We start from the raw sequence: 13,548 nt of genomic DNA on the forward strand, positions 1-13,548 counted from the left end.
CAGTGTAACCAAACAAACTTTGTTGCTAAGGAATAAGTAATTATCGATGCCAATTACTGGGATCAATTGATTGCGAGATAACGGGATATATAAACATGTATAAGTATTATATATATAATTTGTCAAGTAGTAATAACGACAGTACAGACAAGTAAATTGTTGACTTTTGGAGTCAATCTGCCCCTTTATCAAGACACCAGTAAATTACAAACGATCACATATAGACATAGAACATGGAACAGTTACACAAATATAGTGGTTATAAACAACAATAAATATCGTTATGTCGTTATGTTGTGTATATATTCATATACAGGGGATGAATATATATTACGGTGATTATTGATATCAGGTTAAATGGATTTTAAATTCACGTGTGTGTTAATTCTAAAGACACACTGGATATATGTATTGGACGAGCTACATAATGTATATTAATATTCGACTTAGTGAGACCTGAAATACAAAAACCTCGCGACATTTCTAAATCACGAGTCTATTGAAGAACTGTACAAAAGATACAACATACACTGTACATATATACCTAATACTAGGATCTTACAACACATATATACCTAATACTAGGATCTTACAACACATGTATACCTAATACTAGGATCTTACAACACATATATACATAATACTAGGATCTTACAACACATATATACATAATACTAGGATCTTACAACACATATTGAGAGGTAGAGAAAAGATACAACATACACTGTACATATATACCTAATACTAGGATCTTAAAACACATATATACATAATACTAGGATCTTACAACACATATATACCTAATACTAGGATCTTACAACACATATATACCTAATACTAGGATCTTACAACACATATATACATAATACTAGGATCTTACAACACATATATACATAATACTAGGATCTTACAACACATATATACATAATACTAGGATCTTACAACACATATATACATAATACTAGGATCTTACCACACATATATACATAATACTAGGATCTTACAACACATAATGAGAGGTAGAGAAAAGATACAACATACACTGTACATATATACATAATACTAGGATCTTACAACACTTATATACATAATACTAGGATCTTACAACACATATATACCTAATACTAGGATCTTACAACACATATATACCTAATACTAGGATCTTACAACACATATATACCTAATACTAGGATCTTACAACACATATATACCTAATACTAGGATCTTACAACACATATATACATAATACTAGGATCTTACAACACATATATACCTAATACTAGGATCTTACAACATATATATACATAATACTAGGATCTTACAACACATATTGAGAGGTAGAGAAAAGATACAGCATACACTGTACATATATACATAATACTAGGATCTTACAACACATATATACATAATACTAGGATCTTACAACACATATATACATAATACTAGGATCTTACAACACATATATACCTAATACTAGGATCTTACAACACATATTGAGAGGTAGAGAAAAGATACAACATACACTGTACATATATACATAATACTAGGATCTTACAACACATATATACATAATACTAGGATATTACAACACATATATACCTAATACTAGGATCTTACAACACATATATACATAATACTAGGATCTTACAACACATATACATAATACTAGGATCTTACAACACATATATACATAATACTAGGATCTTACAACACATATATACATAATACTAGGATCTTACAACACATATATACATAATACTAGGATCTTACAACACATATATACATAATACTAGGATCTTACAACACATATATACATAATACTAGGATCTTACAACACATATATACATAATACTAAGATCTTACAACACATATATACCTAATACTAGGATCTTACAACATATATATACCTAATACTAGGATCTTAAAACACATATATACCTAATACTAGAATCTTACAACACATATTGAGAGGTAGAGAAAAGATACAACATACACTGTACATATATACATAATACTAGGATCTTACAACACATATATACCTAATACTAGGATCTTACAACACATATATACCTAATACTAGGATCTTACAACACATATATACCTAATACTAGGATCTTACAACACATATATACCTAATACTAGGATCTTACAACACATATATACATAATACTAGGATCTTACAACACATATATACATAATACTAGGATCTTACAACACATATATACCTAATACTAGGATCTTACAACACATATATACCTAATACTAGAATCTTACAACACATATTGAGAGGTACATATCGTATATAGAGCCAAACATTAAATATCATCATACTGCTGTTTTGTCAGGACTCGTCACTGTTTGTAAAGCCTTGAAACCTTAGGAAACTCAATACGGTAGAAATATGAAATAGTTTATACGACCATCCATAAGTTTATTAATACTATACAAAAATATTTTGAAAATCATATTCGAAACAGATATTGATTGTCTACAAATCTGCGTAATACTTTTGACGTACTGAATTAACGGGTAATGCACGTGTTGTCAGGCAGGGCCCAAATCACGAGACTTTGAATTCTGAGCATGTGGGAATTACTCATATATACGTGAACATTTTAACTCACGGATCTTAGTAGTAGACAAGGCCTACGTTCAAAGTTAGAAGTACACCAGATATAACGTAGGGACAGTTCACACGAAAACAACCTGAAGCACGAGTTCGGGTCGAAAGTTAACAAATGAAAATTGAATATTGTAGCCTTATCGATTTTTTTTTTCTGAAAGTAGAAATATGAAAAATACCTATATTCTTACCTCACACGTGGGTTTATTTTATCAAAGTTAACGCGTGGTATTGAGTTTCAGACATTAGTTGAGGATCAAAATTTAGCACGTGAAAATATGGGAATATACCCTATCAGCTGAACTTATTGATAAACTATGAAAAATCACGTCTGGGCTAAAGATTGTGTGAGATGCTTTACTACTGATAAACGATGATATGGGTATGTACCACTGACCTCAAATGTGTTTAAGTAGAACTCTGTGAAGGGTATACCTATACACGGTACACTATATACGGTATACACGGTACACTATATACGGTATACATGGTACACTATATACGGTATACACGATACACTATATACGGTATACCTGGTACACTATATACTGTATACACGGTACACTATATACGGTATACCTGGTACACTATATACGGTATATACGGTATACTATATACGGTATACACTGTACACTATATACGGTATACCTGGTACACTATATACGGTATACACGGTACACTTTATACGGTATACACGGTACACTATATACGGTATACACGGTACACTATATACGGTATACACGGTACACTATATACGGTATACCTGGTACACTATATACGGTATACCTGGTACACTATATACGGTATACACGGTACACTATATACGGTATACCTGGTACACTATATACGGTATACAAGGTACACTATATACGGTATACCTGGTACACTATATACGGTATACACGGTACACTATATACGGTATACCTGGTACACTATATACGGTATATACGGTACACTATATACGGTATACCTGGTACACTATATACGGTATACCTGGTACACTATATACGGTATACCTGGTACACTATATACGGTATACCTGGTACACTATATACGGTATACACAGTACACTATATACGGTATACCTGGTACACTATATACGGTATACACGGTACACTGTATACGGTATACACGGAACACTATATACGGTATACCTGGTACACTATATACGGTATACACGGTACACTATAAACGGTATACCTGGTACACTATATACGGTATACACAGTACACTATATACGGTTTACCTGGTACACTATATACGGTATACCTGGTACACTATATACGGTATACACGGTACACTATATACGGTATACCTGGTACATTATATACGGTATACCTGGTACACTATATACGGTATACCTGGTACACTATATACGGTATACACGGTACACTATATACGGTATACACTGTACACTATATACGGTATACCTGGTACACTATATACGGTATACACGGTACACTATATACGGTATACCTGGTACACTATATACGGTATACACAGTACACTATATACGGTATACCTGCTACACTATATACGGTATACCTGCTACACTATATACGGTATACCTGCTACACTATATACGGTATCCACGAGGTTAATCGAGTAGAGCTGTATCGTTTTGTCGAGATCTCGCGTCATAGTGTATAGGTGATCGATATATTCTACTGTTGATGAAGCCAATCGTGGAAACATAGAGACGGTAATATAATTAGTGACTGTTAAATATCTCCTGATTAATTCATATCAATTGTCCGTTAATCAATACTGATATTCAACGATGAATGGACACATCCTGTCCATATCAACTGACCAATATAACGGTTTATGGACACATTGAGTCCATATCAACTGTCCAATATAACAGTGTCCGGACACATCTTGTAAATATAAAATTTCTAGAAAAAAAAAGAAAGAAAAAAAGTTGATGGACACATCTTTAAACATTTTGATCTTAGATGTTTTATGTGAAATTTGTTGTTAACGTTTTAGTGCAAATGTTCATAGGCATGCTAATCTGATATCTACATGTAGTATTGAATTCTGGTGGATTTTCTGTCTGAAGATAGACATCAATTCACGCGTTATGTAGTAGTCTACCTATGTTTGGTGTTGATATTTCAGTTGAGGCTGACCATTATTACCAGGACCAACACTTAAGGATATTTTCACACAAAAACTTGAATTTTCATACAATTTTACACTTTCAATTTTGGTATACCAGGGACCATAGTCAAATATTTGTACAAAAGGACTAATATCTGTTTCTTTTTCTTGGTTATTTGTTGTTTTATTATTATTAAGAAAAGAAAGAGTTGAACTTTAAGCAATGATACAACTATCTTTGTATCACTTTTATCTGTTTGTATGCTGAAACCTTCCCCAAAATGCTCAATGCATCACAATATATTGGAGTATGTCCTGTTATTGCGATTGTGTGGTATAGCGATTAAGAATGCGAGGCGAACTTTTGTACGGCTGGCGTTAGTCCTGTATGGAATTGACTGTATCTGTATCTGATGTCTACTCCTGCCATCTACAACTTTCAAAAATCATTTGGAATTTTAATATGATATAGAAAACAACTTAAAAGTTCGAAACTCTTAGGCCGGCGTCTACATTGAAGAAATACTGCTATCAAACTTATTTTTTGTATGGTATTAAAATGACCTATGATTCGCGAAGCACACACAAATAATTATACTGTTCTTTTGTGAAGTAATGAAACTGCCAGAAACAGCTTATTAAATGGTGCTTAATCACAGTTCATAAAATACAGATCATTTAATATGTAAACAATAGTACATGAATTGATATTAAGTATAGACTTATATACAGTATATACAGTTATTGAGTGTAACTTATGTCAGTGAACCAAATCATACCATACAAATTTATTTTCGAAGCTATATGTACAGATTCTTCACTCGTTCTCCACTTTGTATTTTGTATTGCCGTTGTTCACGTATATTCCGATTGTGTATATAATAGGCAATATGGCCCACAGTAAAAGATATTGAAAAATATATGTATGTAAAGCAAATCATTAACGTTAGTACCCCATTGTCCAATACATGAACATATACATCAAGTAAAGACTTATCAAATAAAACCACGTACATGTATATATAAACATAGACATTATTCTGATATATAGGACTTCACAATTGACGGTCAGCTCTAAAACAGAACATATTTATTTCTTACGGATTATTCAAATGTAACGTTTGGTCAGTCTTTTAATTTTTTTTTTTTTTTTTTTTTTCATTGTTCATCTTGTTTGCAATCAAACAATTCAGTGTTAACAGAACTGTCATTTTCACGAACATTTGTACATATATATTAATTATAATTTTTCCTGGTAATTTCAGGGAATGATCGTTGGCGGGTTCACGAGTGTCATCATTTCGAGTGTGGAGCGACGTTTCCAGCTGAGTAGTACAGAGTCTGGACTGATCTCGAGTTTTTACGATATCGCCTCCGTCCTATGTCTAATGCCCGTCAGTTACTTTGGGGGGATGGGCGTAAAATCTCGGTACCTTGGTGTGGGCATGTTTACCATTGGTATCGGCACTATACTATTCTGTCTGCCTCACTTCACTACAGACCTTTATCAAATGAGCACAGATGACTCGAGCACGCTCTGTACGACTTCCGGTGGGAAAGTCACAGAATGTGGTTCCACCGGAAGTCTGTCGTACTACAAGTATGTGTTTTACGTTTCCATGTTAGTCATGGGAGCTGGAGGTTCACCACTGTTTACTCTAGGGCCAACATTTCTGGATGACAGTGTACCAGTCAAATCATCATCTACATATCTAGGTAAGTATATATTTATTATTCCTCTCGTCATCATGTTTCCCAAATAATAAGTCTGGGTAAATGATATTAACTTTTATCATGATACTCATATTTTAAAAGATGTTTTTGTTATATATTGTTTACACGAAGACATCATATGTTGTGAGAGGTATAAACACTACGTTCGGCTACAGATTATAGATACTATCTATATTTTTATAGATATATTCATTTTTTTTGTGATGCATTGTAGTTACATCAGATCCATTTTTAGCTCACCGGTTACGAGTAACCGAGAGCTAATGCTGCCACGTCGGCGTCGGCGTCGGCGTCCCACCCCAAAACTTTAAAGTTTTTGGGTTAAGTTTTTGGAAAGCTTGTAAGTCCAAAAGTATACACCTCATGCCCTTCTAAATTGGTTTATACATTCATTAGAGGTCTAGGAGTGATGTTATGGCAAAATCATGCTGAAAAAAATTGTGGTTTTTTCGTATTTTACCATTTTGTGGACTGAACTTTTTTGGCACCAAAACTCACTTTAAAGTTTAGGGGGGGGGGGGGGGGGGGGGAGTCCAAAAGTATACACCTATCACCTTCTAATTTCGTTTATACATTCATTAGAGACCAAAGAGTGATGTTATGGCAAAATCATGTCGAAAAAAATTGTGATTTTTTTTTGTTTTTTTTTGCATTTTACCATTTAGTGGACTTATTTTTTTTGACACAAAAACCCATTTTAAAGATTTTGGGGGTTAGTTTTGAAAAGCTTGTAAGTCCACACCCTTCTTATTTGGTTTATACATCCATTAGAGGTTTAGGAGCGATATTATGTGACATACAATTTCAAAATGACACGCTTATACATACATAAGAAATGAATGCATAGTGTGATTGCTGCCGCCGGTGAGCTTTCGCAATCATTGATTGCACTTGTTATCTATATCATTATAAAAAGGAGAAAAAAGGCTCTCTCCATTTTCACTCTTCTCTGGCAATTTTCCTTCAAAAATGTCGAAGTTGGCCATGTAGAATAAATTGAACTATCAACATCTTGGCACACATGTACATACATGAATGTATGTACTTACTGTTACAGTTGTATCTGTTTCATGTTTAATTAGTACATGTTTTATTCGAATAGCTATACATATATTGTTTTTTTCATATTTCTTTAGGCTTATTATATAATTACTTTATAGATCAGATCTTGTAGAACAATTATAATATTCTTGTGTGTATCTGCTACAGGTTTAGTTATTAGTAATAATTTTTGATTAACATACACGGAATGGCGAACGCACAGGTCAATGTTAAGTTCATCGTCAACAGATGTTGACATTTTTAATAGTAATATCTATAATTAGTGCTTTAAATTTAGAAAACAATTTATAATTTTATCTATTTTTTTTATCTATATCTTTCAATCCGTTAATGTCATTATTAATAGTAAAATATGTAGTTAGACAGTGCTTTGAAAATTTGATTCTTAACCCACCATCATCACATGGTGCGCTATTCAAATCGCCCTGCGTCCGTGGTCCGTGGTCCGTCCGTCCGTCGTAAACAATTCTTGTTATCTCTATTTCTCAGAAAGGACTAAAGGGATCTTTCTCAAATTTCATATGTAAGTTCCTTATGGTCTCTAGTTATGCATATTGCATTTTTGGACTGATCAGAAAACAACATTTCTGACAGGCAGCCATCTTTGATTTTGACAATTGCAGGTTGCTCCTGCTATATTGTGTTTTATAAATGTATTAAATATTTTGAAAGAAGGTAAAAGGAGAGAAAAGATCGGTCTTTCATTTGACTGATATGTATCATTTTATGGTGGGCGCCAAGATCCCTCTGAGATCTCTTGTACATATTTTTTTTATGAAATATTGCCATTTCATTATTACTATTGAAATAATCTAGGTATATGATAGTGCTTTGAATTTAGAAAACTATATCTGATTCATATCCAGAGTTGGTGTTCTGGGAAGACCCTCTCGTATACATGTCACTTACGTCTTGATAAACATTATGCAAAAATAATATCAACCAAAAATCACGATAGAAAAGTATTCATTATGATAGTTGAAGCCAAATGGGGAAAAAACTTCTTTGGTAAAAAAAATCCTTAACGAATCGCAGTCTGCTGAGATGCAGCACTTGTTTATCAGGTTCCAAATACGTTAAATTCTTATATCTTAGGGAAAGGTCCCAGATGAGTAAAAGTTTCTGAGCTTAAAACTCCTTTCAAGAAGAACAGCGGACTGAGAGCAGAAAACTACCGTCCGGTCAGCATACTTTTTCTAAATTACAGTATAAAGCTGTTTGTAAACAACTTTTTTAAACATTTAAACGGTTGTTATACGAATTCCAATCTGGCTTCAGAATATTCTATTCATCCAACGGCTTGGTTGAACCGGTCTGACCGCATAACTGGAAACAAACAAGTTCTGACCAATCATAAAAAAGTACTGCATTTCTTCGGTACTGTATGACGTACATCTTGCAACCCGATCTATATATGGCTTTGCCGAAAACCCCGCTGTGACAAGTTATTATGGGTGTCGAGTTAATTCCCTGTTTGAAATGCTATTTATCCGATAGAAAGTAAGTTATTCATAAAAGCGATGTAGCATTCGGACACGTACATAACTTGTTGAGTCACAAGGTGGAGTAACGGGTCCCGTTTTATTTTGAAAATATATATATTTAAGGATTTAGACCCTGTTTAAAAGTGAAATATTGATCTTGCATAAAAATATGAAACTGGAGAAAAATATTGGACTATCATATACCAAAATGACAAGCAAGGATTCATCTTTATGCTAGATATACTTAAAATGAAATAAAAATGCTTAACATATAAGATACAACATGTAATATAAACCCTGACTTTGTGCAAGTCCTCTGGTATTAAGAGGTATTCAATTTGAATACAAATCACCCAGAGAGTAGGAGACAGATATGTACTACAACATACCACACCAATAATTGCAAATATTCAAATTAATAATACATAAAAAGCAAGATAAACTTTGGTGTTTATGTTGAAAAGGAAGCCATTTTCTTCTTCAGTTGGAACTACTTTTCCCATTAGTATGGAAGCCAATACCTGACAGATTATTGTAAGAGTTATTTCCCTTGTGGCCAAACTAAATACATTACATAACAGTGGAATATTACTTCCAAGCCAGTTTCATGATTTCCTAATAATCTTAATACAAAATGATATAAAGATTATAGATTCATTTGCATAATAATTGTTTGCACATGTTAAATAGAGATATTTTTTGAAAAATTAATTTTGTATGCTACTGGCCACATTATTGAGCCTGCCTTCTAAATCCCGGTAGGTTGCAAGTTGTAATTAAAATTAAAAGAAATAATGTTTCATTTGTAATGAAGTAAATGCATTACATTCTGTAATTCATCCAAAGAAATCCAGCCATTAATTCTACTACTAATTTCAATTTTAACTTCTTCATTTTCTTCTTCAAGTGGTTTCATCACACAGCACAATTCGTCTCTGTCTACAGTTTTTAATGTATTAGTACTGTCTGCATTCAAACTGACTAGATTCAACATGGAGCCACGTAAGACTCAGGAAAAAACACAGAACATCTTTTTTCCACCACCAATCTATGATGCTTGCTGCTGCTACCCACAAATATGTCCGATTTCACCTACAAGTCATTAAAACAAACACCAAATTGTAATGATTCCTTCTGTTTAAACTTATGGAATATCTATACAATAGCCGATAAGGTTGATGTAATGGGTATGTAAAATATTCATTAAATGGTTAACATTAATGTTCAACAATTATTTTATACATTTGATGTCACTGCAAAATTTACCTTAACAGTGATAGACCTTTATTTCTTTATGTTACATGTTGTAATGGAATGGTAAAAATACTCCAAAATATGTCAATAATTACCTCGAAGACAAGCAAAACCGAAACCATTGCAATGATCAGGTATACCAGAAATTCACTTCTCAATATATGCTGTTCATTAATGAGGTCTGGAAATGAAAAAAAAAACCACTTTAATTTATTTACAATAAAATGCATTGTGAAGATGACAACAAAATGACAATACATACAGTATATTTCATTGTGATTCTTTCAAGAAATACTTATTGACTTGAATTTGTAATAAACACTTGTATACAAACAAATCTAAAACAGTTGTATACCTGGAACGTTTCAAAAAGGTATGAAGTTTTTCTTACCACTTCATGGAATACCAGTGGAAGGTGAGGACTTGTGGACAGAGAGCAAGGAAATTACAGTTTCAATCTTTTCCCTCTTAATTTGTAATAAACACAGATATACAGATAATATCAGACATAAACAGATGCATACCTGAAATTTTAATTAGATGAAAGTTACTTAGATGATAGCATGAAATACTTGTCGAAGGTGAGCACTTGTGGATGGAGAGCATATGGTGACTATGTCTGGAAGGTGAGCACTTGTGGATGTTAACTACTGTGGTTGGAATAGGTACCTCATAACTAGATAAAACAAAAGACACATTTAAGATAATATAATAAATATAGGATATTTAATGGTTTCCCATTTAGTATGAAATCAATTTTATGAGTATGACAGATTTTCTTTTTTTCACGAGTGCGTAGCACGAGTGTAAAATATTTATAAAATCTGCCATACTCGTGAAATATATTCTATATAAAATGGGAATTTATTCATGGTCTGGCACTGTACACTTTGTGTTTTTTGCTCTAGTGCAAATGTAGCAATGCTTGTTACGAATGCCTATGTGCAGTAATTTGCCAGTCTTTTGACCCACGATAATGGCCACTCCACCCATGGCATTGTATGTATATATGCTTATGAGAGCTCTTGCTCCAACCTCCATCCACTACAACTGTGATTGCTGGTACTCCTTCATGGAAGCTATTTGACTCAATAGCTAGTCGCCTCTCTTCCTCCCCTGCTAATTTTATTTCTTCCTGCAGGGCTTCCTTCCACCAACTACTAATGTCTCTCTCTATTGCACTAAAAGTGTCTTTCTTTATGCCTGGAGCATTTATTGTAGCTAGTATCTCATTTAGATGGGACGGCCCATTTCCTGTAGCCATGCTACCCCACACAGCCCTAATGTTCACATCATAGTGACTTGAGTCACCAACTTTCACCCGTTCACTTGTACTAAGATCAAATTGGAGTCCACATCCTTCAAACAGTGCTCTTAAAATACAAGCCATCCCATAATTTGTTACTTCTGTAGCAAGTTTCATGGGACTTGCACCAACTTTTGCCATCTCGCATGCCTTATCACAAGTACACATATGTAATGTCAAGTCAGAAATGTATTTCTGAAATAGACTCAAGTTTATGAGACGATAACCTGTTGTTCTTTGCGGATCTTTCTCCTTCTCAATTGTCATCTTCAATCCATTATTGCTGGTTATCTTGTAATTAGACAGGTGTGTGTTGTTATATTTCCTGTATCGCCGTAGAGTGATTTTCCATATCCGCTTGTTTCCACCTTGATACATGTACCTTGTCCTATTTCTTACAACATTGCATTTGTAGACAAAACCCGGTCTGCCCTTATTTTTAAGCCTGGCCTTACCATATTTCCCTCCAGGAAGACCAAAACGACTACTAGGTCGTTTTCTTATTGTCATGGTGTTTTGAATGTTATTTTACAGCGCAAAAATGAACATTATAAAAGCAAACTCCGTGTAGCTATTTCCCGTATAACACTCCATACCATGTGCTTTCAAAGACTTTCCTGTATACCGGATGTTTATGTATTTTGACAGATGTCAAATGCATCAATTAAACACAATTTTACATAATCTATGCTTACCCGATTTCGGAAAAAACAACATGTAACAAATGTAATCAATGGTGAAGTGTGAATTACATGAAAAACTTACCAAACAACATGCACCGATCTCCACTGGACCCAGCATCAGCTTCGCTACATCGATCCGAACAACACCAGGCCGAACTTCCGGAAGTAGTTCCGCACAAAATAGTTCCTCGGTCTTTCAATTTATATTTCTGTTTCTGGTTGTATTTTCCTACTATTGGTTCAATATACAATGCTTTCTTTAGATGAGGGTTATCAATTTAAATGAATGCGCATTACAAAATCTCATACAACAAAGCGTATTAATTTTGGAACGCAGCGAAAAAGACCGGCTACTTCCAAGACGTGAATTGACAACTTGAATGTTCCGGATAAAATGTATTTTACTACATAACGCTGTAGGATACAGCCTTCGATCTATGATGTGGTATGAAAACAATCTTACATATGTACAATCAAGCCTTTCTAGCTGTAAGATGTGTTTATTCCTGTCTTAAAAATGCTAATTTCTTCAACGATTCGTGATTATTATTTGGAACCAATATGGCGGCGCCCATCAACTACACATGTTAAAATTGAAACTCCATTGATAACAAACAAAACGACACACTTTTCCGAATTTAAGCCTCCTTTGCGATTTTTGATGACAATGTTCATCATTTTATAGTATTAAAAATATACACATTACTAATGGCAATTCCAGAGACTTGCAATAAAATTTGTCGATTTTGCCTCTCCTACGTACTGTTGAAATACCTTTTCAGTAATTAAATGTGTAGTTGTTTTTATTGTTTTCTATATATTCTAGTGTACATTCATGTGTACTTAAAATTTGAGCACATTTTTTTTACAAATACCCTGCTATTAAACGACATATGACTTTAAATTTCAATCTATGGCCAATATGGCAAAATAACAGGGTCTAAATCCTTAAGCATTGAACTGTTACCAAATGGTAGTATACAGTCGACTGTATGCTACCATTTGGTAACAGTTCATTGCTTATATTTACATTCATAAAGATTTTTTATTTACTGTAGGTTATGACGCGTTTAAATTTGCCGCTTACCCTATCACTGACGTCATCAAGTTCAAATACCGGAACAGCCGAATTTCCAGAAGGAATAATATAGTCCCTGATGACGTTATTAATAGCAAGCACATAAGATCGTTTTTGTACAAATTTGGCTTTATTTTTTATTTCATATACGCTTGTAGGTATCGTCAAATTGTTCACAATTGCATAATTTCTGATTGTTCAAAATCGAAACCGGTTTT

At 33.6% G+C, this 13,548-nt stretch overlaps 1 protein-coding gene across 1 annotated transcript in view; it reads left to right on the forward strand.

The window, feature by feature from the left end:
- The window catches only part of LOC117316441 (solute carrier organic anion transporter family member 4A1-like), an 88,277-nt gene that overhangs the window by 26,122 nt on the left and 48,607 nt on the right, over positions 1 to 13,548 (forward strand). Inside the window, exon 2 of the mRNA XM_033871025.1 lies at positions 5,995 to 6,445. Coding sequence (XP_033726916.1) covers positions 5,995 to 6,445 — 451 coding nt within the window. The remainder of the gene's footprint in view (positions 1 to 5,994; positions 6,446 to 13,548) is intronic.

Source organism: Pecten maximus, chromosome 18 (genome assembly GCF_902652985.1).
Source record: "Pecten maximus chromosome 18, xPecMax1.1, whole genome shotgun sequence".
NCBI classification, from domain to species: Eukaryota; Metazoa; Mollusca; class Bivalvia; order Pectinida; family Pectinidae; genus Pecten; species Pecten maximus.